Here is a 17,456-nt window from a genome sequence, read left to right on the forward strand (position 1 = left end):
ACTATCTGCCTTTTTCTTTTTCTTTTTCTTTTTTATAGAAAAAATCATAAAAAATGCTCAAACAAATAGTATCGCTTCAAATGAGAGAGAGAGAGAGAGAGAAAGAGAGAGAGAGGTGTTGACAGTGATTTAGTTTTTTTTTTTTTTTTTTAAATAAATAAAATAACAATAATAATCCTAGTGTGTACGGAGAAATTTTAATTATTTTTGAGCCGACCTATATTAAAAAAAAAAAAAAAAAGACTAAGAGAGAGGTAATATTTGGCTACTAAAACATAATTCCATTACTGCCACAAAACCTTTCTCCAGCAAAATGAATTTTAAATTAATTATCAAAAGTTCATTTGGGAGTGCCGCCGTTTAAATGTTATCCAATTAGAACGTTGCAGGATGAGCATCAACATCAAAATTTAAGTCAATCATAATTAATAACTTTTCTTGTTTCTCTATAAAATAAAAAAATTAGAAAAAAAAAAAAAAAAATCTTCATTCTAACTTGCAAGTTGCAACATTTGCCCAATCTTTTTGCTTATTTAGTAACCAAGCAACAAAAATAAAGAGAAGGAGAAGGAGAATGCTAGAACGATAGCCATTTCTATTCGGCCTAAAGGTTGGGAACTAGTGATCGACTTTGTTCATAAATTTTTTGGATTTACTCATATAAGGATCAAATTATCCTGTTCCCTAATCCTAACAAAATTGAATTAAATTTATTTAAAATCAGTTTCAAAGTTCACAAAGAAATTGATCAAAATTCAAATTATAGACAAATCACTAAACATGTATTCTCCACAAAATTTCATTTTAAGACGTTATATAAGAATTATCCAGTTTTATTTTCTCATTGAATAATGTTAATAAATTACTAATTGTCCTAAAAGTTTAAATTATTTTAAAAAAATGATAAATTGAATCAATTTAATCATAACTCTAACAAATGTTTATGACCGAAACCCATTTGGCCTTATGGTTGGACAATAATTTTTTGAGGAGGAGATCTCACCAATACTAATATGTGAGGGTTCATAGTAGATTACCTCTAAAGATTTTTTTTTTTTTTTTTTTAATTCTTGGTAAAAGCCCGAAAGATTAAAAAAAATTTATTCTTGGTAAAAGGCCCTAAAGATTAAAAAAATGTACATAGAATGTTCACTTTATAGTATTAAAAAAAGAAAAAGAAAAAAAAAAAAGACATCTAGAATAAAGGGGAAAAATAGTCAAAATATTGACAAGAGAGGTTTTTTGCTTTTGTGTGACCCATCATCATCATACCTTAATCAGGAGGTTGTCTCTTTAAAGGGACGAGGATTACCTTTGCATTGCCTCTCCAACGAAACCAAACCCTTTTGTGGGGTCATAAAGGATTTAGAGCTAGGGTTTGACCTTGTCTGAGAAATAGCAGGCTGCACGATTGGAATTTGGGGAATTTGGGACCATTGGGCTCATTTTACAGATAATTGAAAGGAGCCCTCCATTTAAAGCAAATTCCAGCTATAGCTATGGTGGAGGAATTTGCATTTCTGTCCTATGTTTTTGCATTTTTTTTTTTTTTTTAATCTTATTGATATATTTTGGTGTCTTGCCCTTGTTGTGGTTGTTACCATCTTTGACCAATCATTAAAGACTTCATTCCACCTCTACCCTTGCAACTAAGATTATGGAAAAAATCCATTTTGTGGTTTAGAAAATGTTGTGGAACTAGATGGGATAGTGAAATATATCCACTTTAGTTTCAAAACTCAAAAGTCTTGAAAAGTATATAGAATTTAACATATCTTAATGGAAGATATTCTTATTGGTTTAAAAGACAATACATCCTATTATTGTTTAAACTTAAAAGCTTTTCTTTAGGGATTCTCAAAAATAAAAAAATAAAAAAAATAAATAAATAAACACAAGCTTCTTTTTAAGGGTTGTGGAAATAATTTTTTAAAGTTCTTTAATAGGTTTTGGTCATATCTTCTATAATTTTTATTTTATTTTTATAATTCAATAATTACAATGGAGAAAAGATATTTGAACCTTGAATGTCTTAGAAACACTTAGAAATACTAATTAGTTGAGTTATAAGACTCTTGACATAACATCTATAGTTGTTATAGAAAGATTAATTTTCAACCAATGCTTTTCTTCCTTGCGATTTTGGTGATATCTTGTTTAGATGTTAGAATTATTTGTTATTTTTCTCATAAATATTCTTTTTATTAGGGCTTAAACTCCCCTAAAAAAAACTTAGGGCTTAAAGAGACATTGTTATGTCAATGCTAAAAATAATCCAATCTAAATTTATCAAAAAAACAAATCCAATCTAAAAAAAAAGCAAGGTAAAATAACTAATCTCTCTCTCTCTCTCTCTCTCTCTCTCTCTCTCCTTTTCTTGTGTAAAGGAAAATAATTACATTTTTTCATTCCGATATTTCAAGTAATTTAATGTTCCTTGAGATGGGTGACTATATTTGGAGACACTTGTAACCTATGGAAACCACAAACTTATGGGTATGAAGGGCATCCCATAGGCTAAGCAAGGTGTTCTAGACTTCTTAGGCAACAATAGGTGCTGCCTCATTGTGGTGCATGCATGGTTGTAATCAAAGTGTAATTTTATGACCATGGCTAATGGTTCTTTGCATTAAATGAGAGAAAGAGTGACTTATTTAGTCATTTGGAAGCCATTCTTGGGTCTCTTGCACAAGAAGACCAGGGTTCAATTTTTGAAAGGTTGAATCTGAAGAATGCTGTGACAGATCATATAGATGTAGCCTTTTATCATATTGAGGAGTTGGTTGTAGCATTGGCAATGCAAACTGATATTGTCAAAGAGGCAATAAGGCACTTGCAAACTGTGTTGGCCTTGTTGAAAAGAACAATCATTGGCCTTCCTAGCAGAGAGGGAAGTGTCCACAAAGATGAACATTCTTAAACCAAAGTCATTTAAGGGTACTCAAAGTGCCAAGGATTTGGAGTTTTTTTTTTTTTTTTTTTTTTGGTATGCGAGCAGTATTTCAAGGAATAAGTAGATGGTTAAAATTTGACTACCATTTACATGTATCTTGTAGAGGATGCCGAGTTATGGTGGCCCTGCCGAAGGACTCGAGTGGAAGATGATCATGAAAATTTATTAATTTTTAAAGTTTTACACATTAACTAGGGCAAAACTTAGGTACAATACTAATGTGCTGCTACTTAGGTTCTCTTCTTAAGATTCAGTTATGTGACTATACCTAATTAAAAATACACTTTCATTTCATAAGAAAAAAGCCACATTGTTAAATCTTAAAAAGAGTTCCTATGGAACAATACCTAAATAGTATAATTAAGTTTTGTTCTATTAAGCAATAAGCAATAACTCTTTTAGAAAGGAAAATAACTATCCCATGTAATGAAAATGTAATCAAATGACCGAAACAAGAACAATTAATTCATATCAAACTTACCATTAGTTATCCCAAAAAAAAAAAAAAAAATTACCATTAGTTATTAACTTATTATTGTCTTCATCACTACAAAATTTTTGTAACTGTCAATTAAACAAATTAGTTGTATTACACATTTCTCTCACATAAAGATGAGCTCCATACATAAATTTTGCATATGAGATCCATATTTTATGCGAGAGGAATGTATTTTACACCCTTGAATGGAATATGTTTTCAATTACCCGTTAGGCTTTTAAGCCGTTAAAATTTAAAGCAACTAATTATAATAATGAAAATATAGTTTTATGTGGAAAGTATTTATTATTTTGATAAGCCGAGTGGTCCAACGGTAAAGGATATAACCGAGAAATTCTTTTGCAAAGAAAAAACTTAGAAATTCAAAATCTCTACAAGCTCATTGTTTGTTGAAGTTTGCTCCTTTTACTTTCTCCCAAGATGATTGGATTTCCAACCCACAAGTGAATGAATTATTAAAGTTTTGATTCTTCAATCATTTGGCCTAAAAAAGAAAAAAAGAAAAGAAATTAAGTAGTTCTTATTTTTTAAAGTTCTTATTTAGGTATGTGAAAGTAAATGATTCTCAAAAAAATAAAAATAAAAAGGTATTTAAAAGCAACTACTATATATGCTAAACAATGACCATACACAACATTTGACCAAAGAGAAGAAAGAAGGCTCAAATTCAGTGACAAAATCCAAATTCTCAAAGGGAGTAGGAATCATTTAGAATTAAGTTAAAGTGCAAGGACATCAATGCAAAATCAGCATCAAAAGGAGAATATAGAAAATTCTTTTAAGGCAAAATCTGTATTTGTAAAAACTAAAGACTAAAATTAGTTTGGTAGTTGCCTATTTGGCTTATGTGAAACACTAAAAATGGCAAGCACATCATCAGCACCACCATTTATCTCCTCCCTCCAACTGTTTGGTCTGTTAGTAGTTCTAGGAGGCAAATCCGGAATCAAAGAATGAACGTGTTGAATCTTTGTTCAAACCAGACCAAATAAAGAAATAGAGAGAGAGAAAAACAACAAAATACAAAATACAAAAAGATAAAAAAATAAATAAAAAAAAAGTGGGAAAAGAAAAAAACAAAAAAAACAAAGAAAGTACACCCAGAAACAAAGAAACAAAAAGCAAGTCACTGCTAACAACCTACCCCGTTTTTGCTCTCCCCATCAATCTTAACACATCCAAATTATGGTTTGTCTGAAAAGTGAAATCTGAAATACCCATTTAGCTAAACCAACCCAGAAAGTCAGAGAAACACATAAAAACAACAGTAAACTCACATAAAACAAAAACATAATCTTTTTGTGTTTTTTGTTTTTGTTTGTGTCATTTTCTCAGTTCCCTCCATTCTCCACCACCTACAGTTTCTGTCAAGAAATAGTCCTTCTGCTCCTAAAGATCAAGTTTTGAGAGAGAGAGAGAGAGATTGACTCATGTATGAACCTGAGGAAACAAAAACAATGTGAGAGATAAGAGGGATAGAGAGAGAGAGAGAGAGACAGAGAAAGAGACAGAGTTCTTAGGATGAGCAAAGAAAACATTGGCATTGTGAAGGCCTGGGAAGCAACAGTGCGGAAATCACAAGCTATTGCAAAGAAAAGAACACCCATGTCTGTAGCACATGCTGATGATGATGATGAGCCTGATGCAGCAGGTCCATGCCATGCCTACCATGCTGAGAGGGTACTCTCCAATGGGGACTTCTATACAGGCCAATGGATTGACAATTTCCCACATGGACATGGTAAGTACCTCTGGCCAGATGGGTGCATGTATGTTGGTGAATGGTACAGAGGCAAGACCATGGGGAAAGGTAAGTTTAGTTGGCCTTCTGGTGCCACCTATGAGGGTGAGTTCAAGACTGGTTATATGGATGGTAGAGGGACTTATACTGGTTCATCTGGGGACACATATAGAGGTTATTGGGTGATGAACTTGAAGCATGGACATGGGACTAAAAGCTTTTCCAATGGAGATTACTATGAGGGTGAATGGAGGCGTGGATTGCAAGATGGACAAGGGAGGTACCAATGGAAGAATGGGAACCATTATATTGGGCAGTGGAGAAATGGGGTTATGAATGGGAATGGTACAATGATTTGGAGCAATGGGAACAGGTATGATGGGTGTTGGGAAGATGGTTGGCCTAAAGGGAATGGGACTTTTAGGTGGCCAGATGGGAGTTTTTATGTGGGGGTTTGGAGTAAGGATACTACTGACCAAAATGGTAGTTATTATCCATCAATTAATTCTAATGGGAATTTGGATTGGGACCCCCAAGAGGTTTTTGCAGTGGATTTGAATGATTGCCAGATTAGTCCTGGGGAGAAAGTGTCCATTTTTCCTTCTCAGAAGATGGTGAATTGGCCTGGTCTTGAAGGGGAGCTCTTCCAGAAGAGGAAAGGTTATGATGCGAGTGTCAGGCCTAGGAGGGAGTCCATGGATGGAATGTTAAATGATTATTTTTGGGGGAACGGTGAGGCTGGCAGTGTCAATGGAGTTGAGGGATTGGGGAATCTTCAGCATGAGGAGTCTGTTAAGAAAGGGAATGTATCACAACTGTTAAGACTAAAGCCGGTGAAAAGACCGGGGGTGACAATATCTAAAGGGCATAAGAACTATGAGCTCATGCTCAATTTGCAGTTAGGAATCAGGTATTGATTATTCGTTGGTTGTTTCCTAGTCTTTTTTCACGCAATGTTTTGTTTTGTTCGGGTTATATTAGGTTTGATATAAATTTTGCTTTCTTCCCATGTTTTTAACACTAATTATGTTTCATTCAAATATAATGGTTTGAGGAAATGGAGTCAGGGGTTTTCCCACTGTTATATTCCTATGAAACATCATGCATTTTCTGCTGTATATTCAGAGGTTCAATTTCTTTATCTGGTTCAAAGCTGAATACATGAAATGGGTTATTTTTAAATCTTTGGATGTTTCACACCAATCATTTTCAGTTGCAAAGGTTTTATGATACGCATTTCAGTCTCTTGAACCATTCCACTGATGTATAATGTTTATTCATGTCTTTAGTATCCTCAGGGTTTTAGCTTACAAGTTACAACGATCATCCACTTTAGTTTGTAGCAAAGGTTTCACAGTATGTTGTGCTATTCACCAGTTTTGTAAGAAATTCTTTGAACTCTTAGGTATACATAGGAAACTTGGAAGACAATAATTTTGAAAAACTGTTTCAATCCCGAACTCTATATTAAATCTTCTCTAACGTTTCTAGTATAACAAATTGACAGTATTTACAACTTTGTCTCCTAGAACTAAATTGATTCAGACCAGGACTAAGGATGTGGTGAAACTTTCTTTTATGAATCTCTGCTGTTCTGAAAAATCTATCAATAATTTTTAATCTTCAATGTCTATAACTGACTTTTTGTGCCATAGCACAGACATTCTGTTGGAAGGCCTGCTCCAAAGACAACCCTTGATTTGAGGGCTTCAGCCTTTGATCCCAAGGAAAAAGTATGGACAAAATTTCCACCAGAAGGATCCAAGCACACTCCCCCTCATCAGTCGTGTGACTTCAAATGGAAGGACTACTGCCCAGTTGTTTTCAGGTCAGCCCTTGAAAGATTAACTTCTACATTGCTAGTCTTCTTTTGGCTTTGCATTTCAGATTTTATTGCAAACTTCAGAAAGGGTGTGTCTGGTGCTATAAGAAAGTGGATTCTCAGATATGTATTCACATGATTTCTACAATTATCATGTATGGTACTCAAATATGTCGATATTTTACTCATACATATCTTTAGTCTCCCAGATAACTTTAATGGCTTGAAATCTTTGTCTTAAGTGATTTTTTAAAAGCAGTCTTAAGTTAACATGACTCATTCATCTCATACAATGAAGTGCTCGGTAATAACATCAGACTTATGATAATATTTTACCTTCAGCAAACCTGTTGTAATGTTGATTTGAAACATACAGGGCCTGATGGTCCATCGTATTCTAATTTTCAGGACTCTTAGGAAGTTGTTCAAGGTAGATCCAGCAGATTACATGTTATCACTTTGTGGGAATGATGCCCTACGGGAGCTCTCATCCCCTGGAAAAAGTGGAAGCTTTTTCTACTTGACCAATGATGACCGGTACATGATAAAAACCGTGAAGAAAGCGGAAGTAAAAGTAAGTTCTTTTTTCTGCTTCCCTCACCTAATTTGAGACAAACACTGAACTTCACAATCCGCTTCCATTGTAGTTTCCCTGCAACAACTCTTAACTCTAAAAACTTTTCAAACTATGTCTGAACTTTTGATTACATATTTAGAATTTGGTCCTTCCGGTTGAATAATTCTCAAATTATCATGTTTTGCTATTTATTGAAAAATCATTTACAGCTTCTGGGTAATTACAGAACGATCACATAAGCTTCTTGTTCTTTTGACCATGCATTACTTGATATCACTTATATTTGACATTTATACAAATTATTGCTAACTTAAGCTAAACACTAGCCACTTTTACATGACATTTTTTCCAATTATGTCTGGAATTGTATGCAATTATAACTTGCCAACATGATTACAGGTGCTCTTACGGATGCTCCCAGCTTACTACAATCATTTCCGGGCCTTTGAGAATACTCTAGTCACAAAGTTTTATGGTCTTCATTGTGTCAAACTGACAGGAGCTGCCCAGAAGAAGGTAATGTCAAGATGTATAGAATATCTCTCATTAGCAATCAAAAAAAGAAAATACTGATGCACTGACTTTCTTGCAATTCAGGTTCGATTTGTCATAATGGGAAACCTGTTCTGCTCTGAGTATGCAATTCACAGGCGGTTTGATTTGAAAGGTTCTTCCCATGGTCGTACAACTGATAAACCTGATGCAGAGATTGATCCAACTACCACCCTTAAGGACCTTGATCTCAATTATATATTCAGGTTGCAGAAAGTTTGGTTTCAAGAGTTCTGCAGGTTAATTTTTGCTCCGATCTCCCATTCTTATGTTCTAATTTCTATTTCTCTTTGTAAGCTGAAATGTACCTTCACGCAGGCAAGTGGACAGGGATTGCGACTTTCTTGAACAGGAGAGGATTATGGACTACAGTCTATTGGTTGGTCTTCACTTCCGAGAAACTTCATCTAGGGAGTGCCTCACACCTAGAAGCCGTACCTCTGGTACTCACTCTCTTACTGGTTATTTACCATTTGGAATTTCTCTCTGGCTTCATCATTTCAACATGAATTCTTACAGAATGGATGAACTTTCTTTCAGGAAACGGAGACTTTGACAATGAAGGAACGCCTCAACTTTCTAGAATAGATATGGATCAGCTTCTTTTGGATCCTACCCGGTACATCATGTTCATAAACGTTGTGTTTTTAACCTTTTTGAAAAAGTCCTTAACTCCCAACTCACACATGAATTGTCCATTAGAGATCAAATTTTACCATGACCATTCAACTCCATCTTACTCACTAATTTAAGGTCATATTTTGTTCACAAATAGTTTTCTGAGTTTCCCAAAATATTCTAGACTAACATCTATCAATTTTTTTACCAACAGAAAATATACATTTGTTCTTCCCAACTCAACATATATCGTTGACTTTATCCCCTCTTATTGGGAATATTTTTAACATAAATCCTTGAGGCTAATCAGTGGTTCATCTTGATCACAAATAGTTCCTTTATTGATTCCTCATACTGTATTTTGGTTGATTCTTGATACTCTATTACCATGCTCAAGATCCATATCTCAATTTTGCATTTCTCATTTTTATCTGATTGCATGCTGCAGGTGGGCATCCATTAAATTAGGTATAAACATGCCAGCACGGGTTGAGCAGACAGTCAGAAGAAGTGACTATGAGACTCAGCTGGTTGGAGAACCAACAGGACAATTATATGATGTTATCCTTTTCTTTGGTATAATTGACATACTACAAGACTATGATATTAGCAAAAAGCTTGAGCATGCATACAAATCATTCCAATATGACCCAACTTCAATCTCTGCTGTTGATCCTAAGCAATACTCAAGACGCTTTCGTGATTTCATCTTCAGAGTTTTTCTAGAAGACACTTGAAACTATAGAGGTTGACCCATATTTTTCAATTTTCAGCTTGTGGCCATCCGTGTACAGTTGGATTTCGAAGGAAATGACATTACTTAACAGAAAGAGGTTACTTATATTTTGGCCATTGACATGCTCATTGGATTGGAGGGTGTTTTGTGGTTGCAAGAGATACATGCTTTGTAACATTCTGCATTGCAATTTTCCCCTCATCATCTTTTCAAATTATAGTTACAAAAGTATGATATGTTCAAGGTATAGATTAAAGTTTTAACCAGAGCTTTTTAGCCTCTTCCAATTGTAAATGAATTAACAAAAGGGTGAAATCTATATTGGAATCAATTCTTTTTGTATCCAAATTTTTCTATAAGGTGAGGAGTCTTCTGAATTCGGTATTCATTTTTTTTTTTTTTAAATGTACAGAAGCAATTCCAACTATTTATTTATGTACAAAGATTTACATGAACAGGAATAGATTGTTAGAAAAGTATTTTCAATCTCACAAACAGTTGATCTACTATATTTTTTGTTTCTGTCCCCCTCCCCCTAAATGTTGGCTTGGTGTCACATATCAAATGTATTAATATGATAATATCCTCTTGTTGTTTACTATAGGAGGGCTTTATTTGTTTATGTTTCTTATTAGGTTGAAAAAGACAGGTAGGGTTGAATGCTTGAAAAAGAAAAGGAAAAAAAGAAAAAGAAAAAGATTATTGGTGAAGGGGTGGAAGTCCAATAAGTCAGACTCACAGCTGGGGGGTAATGGGGGAGCACTATTGATCATCGACAATATATTTTTGTTTATCTCATATTCTTTCTTGGTAGTTTGGTATTAGATTTCCTTGAAAATATTTTGGTCAAATGGACCCTTTTGCATTATTCTTTGGGGATTTGATTCTTAATTCACTCAGATCAAGACACCAATCAATTTTTGGTGTAGACAGAGATTGAACCCCAGATCTCTTATACAACCATCAGAGACTTTACCAGTTGAGCTAACTGAAACTCACTATCTGTCTCAGATTCTATATGACCTATATAGGTATATTTTCCTGTATAATTATTGGACCAGACATGTAAAGCACCCATGAGGCCGAGTATGAGTGTAAAGTAGGATTATTATTATTATTATTTTTTCTTTATTTTCTAATATAATATATTTAGTTTCATAAATGTGCCAACCTCTTTATTCTAATTATTTTATTTTATTTCCTTTTGCTATATAAATATAAATAGAAATTATATTTAATTTATCAATGATTTGAACTTTATCACTTTATCCATTTACGATTGCTTCAATCAAACCTTCGTAACCCACTTTAACTTCTCACTGTTAAAAACATAAAAACCATAAAAATAAAAATAAAACAGATAAATGAAGTTCTAAGACATTGCATAAATGAAGTTCTACACTTGATGCTACTACATTTTGCCGAGGAAGCACTACCTTAGGATCATTTGTAGAGGCCTCCTCACTCCCAAGTACCACGAGCAGCGTGAACCCGATGTTTCTCAGGTCCAAAAGGCTCAAATGATGCTAGAAATAATCGGCCCAAAGTTATATAAACAGCGCCCCAGTGCATTTCTTTTGGGCTCGTAATTAAACCCAAGTGTTGTTTGGGTCCAAAATCCATAATTTAAAATGAAAGGGATTGGAGGGTCAAGTTTGGGTTTTGAATCCCATCCCCTCTTTGCGACCATCTACCTATCTAAAAAAAACAATGCATGGTGGGTCAATTATTGACGTAGAGAATAAAATAGTCAAAATTATGATGTTTCCATCGTTCTATTTTTTTTTTTTTTTATAAATAGTTTCAAACTATGACGTCCGCTTTTAATGATGGTTCTTTATCATCAAATCAATTGAAAGCTCGAAAATGTGTTAAAACACAAGAGCTGATTAGACCCCCAAATTAAAGTTACGGCTCAGTTGATTTTACTCTAACTTAAATTAAATGCGGAATATAGTAAATGTGAGTAGATAAACAAATAAACTACTTTAACCCATAATCATTATAACACAGCAGTAAATTGAAAGGTAAAAGAGTAGAAAAGAAGAATACAAATACAAGATAACACGCCGATATGTTATCGAAGAGAAAATCGAAGAACTCGGCGAAAAACCTCTTCGTTGCGCTCCAAGCGGTAATCGATCCACTAGACAATCAGTTGGGATACACGAATAGCAAAAGACCCTCCAAGCCCAGTCTACCCAATGTACCTAAGCCCTCCAAGCTCTTACTCCAACAAGACTTCTCAGAATCGTGTCTTTTCTAGCTCTCCGGATCTCGCAATATGCCCGATTGCATTCGCCAAAACTTGGCTTCTTCCAATGCTTCCTAGCAGCACCAAAACCTCACTTGACACTCTGAACGGGTGTGGTAAATGTTTGGGATATCAACCTCTCAAGTGTATGGAAATGAAGAGGTAGGAGTTAAGAAAAATCCACAATGAATTGTGTAGAGAATTATGGGTATAACAATCTTTAACTCTCAAGATTTGTGGCTAGGATTTTCCTCTCAGAAGCACTCCTCAACATATGTGGATAATGGGGGTATAAATAGTGTGGGTACAGAAAGTGTGTATCAGATATGACAGTTCAGCAAAATAGATTGTTTCGCGGGTATCTCACGGGAAGGCCTTACCCACGAGACACTTGCAAAAACCAGTTGTCTCCATCCTATCCTGATTCTTCGCATTCCAATCATGTGCAAGGCACATGCTTCACTTCGCAAGAAGCTTACTCGTGAGCTACCCGCAAAAATAGCTTTAGTCTTTAATTGCCTTGAGTTTTCACACACTCTCTCTCACACACAACCCTTATAAATAAATCCCACATAAAATACAGGGTACATAAGATTGAACATAATTACAATCAAATTTGGCACGGAATTAAAGCCAACATAAACTAGTTGCAAACTACAACTTTACAATCTTCCCCTTTGACTATTCTGTGACAAAACCCCTAAAATAGACTCTAGACTTAAATGTGAGTTTGAGAACAGTAACAAACTCACTCACACCTAATTTAGAAGCTGTAAAGCACTTGCATGTATATACCTGTAACCTAAAACACTTGCACACAAACGAAACTTTCATTAAGCTTATGACAAGTTGAATGCATGGTACGTATATAAGCAAGTAAAGTGAGATCAAGTTAATAAACACTAAATAACGATTAAGCATATCTTGATCAAACAAGGCCAGTCATTAAAGAATGACTACAATGAACATTTAGCTAGTAAATACTCATCCGGACACGCAATGCAATAAAGACCAATCACAATGATCAATTGCATGTCTAACACACAATCAATGCAAAATACACAAAGTATTTGCATCTAGGATACAATATCCTACAAGGGTACAAGTGTGAGGTACTTAAGATAGTTTAGCAACATCTAAAAGTACGAAAATAAAATGCTACAAAGCAATGAAAGAAACACAAGTGCTGAATATTAAACTGAAAATAAAACCAATGTACTTAAACTTTTAAAGGAAAGCAATGTAAAAATAAACAGCAGTTCTAGCTTCTTCTCTCCCTATCACTACACTTCCCCTATCAATGACCATCTCCCCCTTTTTGTCATGGAATAGCTAGTTTCCATGTTCTTCTAGCTTCCTCTGAATTCGATCCAACTGAGTTTAGAGAGATGTGAACTTTGTGTCAAAGCAAACATGTTAGAAGTGCATGATGGTAGCTAGTCCAGATATTTTGGTATTAATCTCTTGGATAGTGGCCATGGAATAGCTAGTTTCCATGTTCTTCTAGCTTCCTCTGAATTCGATCCAACTGAGTTTAGAGAGATGTGAACTTTGTGTCAAAGCAAACATGTTGGGAGTGCATGATGGTAGCTAGTCCAGATATTTTGGTATTGATCTCTTGGATAGTGGCCATGATGCTGTTGTCTAGCTTTTCATCATAAGCGTGGGAGGTAGAGCTTGAACTTCTTGGAGTAGCATGGCTCTCTTGCTTGGTGCTCTTTTTGGTGTAACTTATACTTGCATTTAGAGTGCAGATGTTTATTGGACTTGGCTGTGGGTATGGGTGCTCATCTTCCAAAGGATGCATGCCTTTGAGCTTCAAGATCTTTGAGATAAGATGGCAAAAGGGAATACAGTTCCTTGAAGCAGTTCGTTCAGCTGTTTTTGCCAAGATGTGGAAAATACGAGAGCACACATCAATCTCCTTGTCAGTGATTAGATCACACAGGGATAATGCTCGATCGAGATTCATGTATCCATGCTTGTCAATGGATAGAGGTTGTGAAACATGATCGTCGTAAGTAGCGTTAATTTTGGAGATAGGGATGCCACACCTACCAATTTTCCATTGGATGAAAATTCCAAGCTATCTCCTAAGGCCTCTCGAAGAACCTCCTCATTCGAGTTCAGATCATCATATACCGATGGTTTGGAAACATTGGCCAGTTAATGTGTAGGATCTCTGCCAGATAAACCGGTGTTACGGAGAAACTCTTTCCTCTAACCCAACATTTGAGCTCTTCTCCTTCAATAATGGCATTCATAGAATTCTTTCACCATGTTCTCGTACGCATCATTAAGATTGGAAAGTAGGTAGTTCCAATCCTTGCTGGCAAACCATTTAGGGATTTTTGTTTCAAGAAGAGACGCCTGTTCAACAGCCCTTTCAACCAACAACAGAGCTTCTCTAAAATAGTTCTCATTATTCTAAAATGCAGCATAGGATCTAAACTTGTCAGGATCAAAAACTCCTATCGGTGATCGAGTCCTCTTTGGCCTTGGTGAGAGGTTATCAACATCAATCACCGGCTCTTTTCCTTTGTTGCTGCCTCATTTCATAGTTGATGTCTTGAATGGAGACATCTGCACACATAATTACAAAACAAGAGAAAACAAGTGCAATAAACATAAAGACTTAAAACAGAACACAAACTTGATTAGTGTCATGTTAGTCCAAAACATAAGCACAAAGACTTAAAACAAAACACAACCGTGTTAAAACAATATGCTATAAGTGCTAAACCATGAAAATAATAGCAAAATGCAAAAATATAGCAACTGTGCATGTGTGTGCATTTAGTGTGCATGAGGTGTGCCTAATGTGTGCCTAGGTGATGCATGGCAAGGCATGGTAAGATACATATGGGGCAAAGTATGTAAAACACACACCCTATGATCAAAACATGTTCAACAACATCAATCATGGGTAATCCCAACAATTGGAACTCATTGAAAACACTACACTAGGGACGTATGCAACACTACACTACACATGTGGGCAATGCATGAACATATGAAAATATGCCTAAATACATGATCAAAATGCCACAAAGGGCCAACACAGATACAATCAAGATAGATGGGGCAAAGCCCAATCAAAATTTTGAAAATATTTTGCCCAAAATCATAGTTCCCAACCCCTTTTTCAAAAATCCCCAATTAAAGGACCCTAAAACAAATTCTACATAATCTAAAATGAAAAGGTGAAAAGAATGTTGAGAAACATACCTTTGAAGAGATTTTGTAGAGATTTGTACTTGAAATTGGAGGGTTTTGAGTGAAAATCAAATTTGGGTTGAGAGAGGTTCGAGTGAGGCAAAGGAGGGAACTCAAGAGTGTTTTAAAAAATAGTCACATTAGCCCTATAAAATTGAAAACACGTGTTTTTTGCGGGTTAGATATTCGTGAAATTACTTGCGAAAATGAGGATGAATAGGGTAGTTTGGATGAGCTACCCTAGGGACATGTAGTAACTTGAAAATGAGCTCCGGGGTAACTATAATACGTATTCCTTGAAATACTGTAGTAAACCGGGGATGAGAGATATCAATAGCATGTATATTGGAGTAGAACTCCTGTATAAACACATTAGGATAGCTTGAGGGTTTCTTGCAGAGAGATTCCCAACCCTAAAAGCTAAACGCATTGGGAATAGGCATGTTTGGAAAATTAGACAAAATGACTCGGCGTTCTGAATGAATCACCCGGTCACTAAAGTTCTCCTCAAAGTCCTTCTAGGACTTCAAATCATGGAACCAATCCCTAATAGGAATAGAAGAAAGAGAAGAAGATGATGAAAAATCACGACAAGATATCGGGTTCTTCGAATGTGTAGATTTCTTGGGTGCCATGTTAGAGAAACTATGGAATGAGAGAAAAGAAAAGAAAAGACACAACAAAAATGATGCTCAGGAAAAATAAAGAAGAAATGAGCAATGCATGGGAATGCATTAGCATGTAACATGCAATAATAAATTACATTATGGGCAAAATCCCAATCCAAACTACAAAACTTACAAAAATATAATCATTCACACAATCCTAGAATGCATGAACATGTAAATGAAATGCTAGAGATTGCAATGCATGATCATATGATTACATAGCAACAAAGCCCAACCCAAAAATTTCCACGAAAACACAAAAACCCCCCCAAAAATTCCCCAAAACCTAAAAGTTAGGTCACAAAATGCATGAAATGCATGAAAGATGAGAAAAAGAAGAAATTGAGACAACTTACCAAAGGATTTGAGCTTGGAAAAGACCGCAGTCTTGAAAAGAAGAAGGTTTTTAGTGGAAATAAGGTGTTTGGATCGAGAGAAAAGGGAGAGATATCGAAATATTTGAGTGAGAAATGAACTGGGCCAAACCTCGACTATATATAGAATTAGGTGTCTTAATAGATCGAGGATGTGTCGATTGCCAAACAGTTTCAATGAATCAAGGAAGTGTCGAGCTTTTATTGAGTAAACAAAGAGTTTAGAAAATTGGCTTGATGGATCAGGCTATATATCAAGAGGCATTGAGAAAAACCAAAAAAAACTTTGATAGAAGAAGCTTGTGTCGAGAGGTATTGAGCTGCTGTTGAGCTTCTATTGAGCAAACAAAAACATGGTTTTTCAAGAAGGAGAAACACATGAGACGAATGCAAGCAAGATAGACACCAAACCAAACATCAAAGAAGCATGTTAATCACTCAAACATAGCAACATCTCTAGATGCAAAACATTCCTAAATCAAAACACACACTAAAAAAGTCTAACTAATTTTATTTTCAAAAACAAGTTAAGATAAATTAGTAAGCTTATACTACTACATGTATTCCTTGAGATTGCCAAATCACATTGTACATGTACAATTGAATCAAGAATAGCAAAGAAATGCATTTTGCATGTGAAACTTTTGCAAGAGAGCATAAGTTTTCCATCATATGAGAAAAATGATATACGAGAATCAAGAGCATTCACACACACAATCATAACCATTTGATGGGGATCATCACTTTTGAGGTATACCATATAATTCCCTCATCTCCTAGAAACACGTCAAAGAAAATCCGCCACTTTTAGCAATGTTTTTTAAAAAACGTCGTTGTAACTCAAAGCAATAGCAGCATTTCTTAAAATGCCGCAACAAGTATAGTTTTAGCAGTGCATATCTGGTTTATAGCGACATTTTCTTAAAACGTCGCTATAGTGATTAAAGAAAATGTACTTAACATGTCGTTGGAAAAAAGAAAATACTTTATAGCGACGTTTTCTAGTGATTAAAGAAAACCTATCATCGCAAAAAAGAAATACTCTATAGCGAGGTTTTCAAAACGTCGCTATATGTTCTCATCTTTTAACATTTCGCCATTATTTTCATTTCCCACAACTTTTTCCCTCTTTTTTTCCTACACTTTTTTTTTCTTTCTTTTCTTTTATCCACTCTGTGTCCCACTTATTGTCCTTTTCTTTCTTAACTTCACTTAATTTGTCCCCTTCTTCTTTTCTTTGTGTTCTTTCTTCATGGTCTTTTCTTTCTTCATTTGTGACCCACTTTCTCCATCACCACCACGCATCTTTTCCTTCCACCCACTACCACCGCCATAGTCACTGTGGCCATCGTCGACCTCTACTAAGACCCACTACTACCACCATACTCTTTTCCCTCTTTTTTGTTGTTCAAGTTTCTTTAAAGTGTAAGTCTTTGTTCTTGGCTT

General features: G+C 35.1%; 1 protein-coding gene across 1 annotated transcript; it reads left to right on the forward strand.

Moving 5' to 3' along the window:
* Positions 1–4,497: 4,497 nt before the first annotated feature.
* On the forward strand, positions 4,498–9,857 carry LOC126723602 (phosphatidylinositol 4-phosphate 5-kinase 6-like). Its single transcript, XM_050427179.1, has 8 exons — positions 4,498–6,103; positions 6,854–7,021; positions 7,424–7,589; positions 7,992–8,108; positions 8,190–8,383; positions 8,463–8,587; positions 8,685–8,763; positions 9,211–9,857. The coding sequence occupies exons 1-8, from the start codon at positions 4,974–4,976 to the stop codon at positions 9,497–9,499; spliced, it is 2,268 nt and encodes a 755-aa protein (XP_050283136.1). The 5' UTR covers positions 4,498–4,973; the 3' UTR covers positions 9,500–9,857.
* Positions 9,858–17,456: the final 7,599 nt, after the last annotated feature.

This window comes from Quercus robur, chromosome 4, assembly GCF_932294415.1.
Source record: "Quercus robur chromosome 4, dhQueRobu3.1, whole genome shotgun sequence".
Classification (NCBI taxonomy): domain Eukaryota; kingdom Viridiplantae; phylum Streptophyta; class Magnoliopsida; order Fagales; family Fagaceae; genus Quercus; species Quercus robur.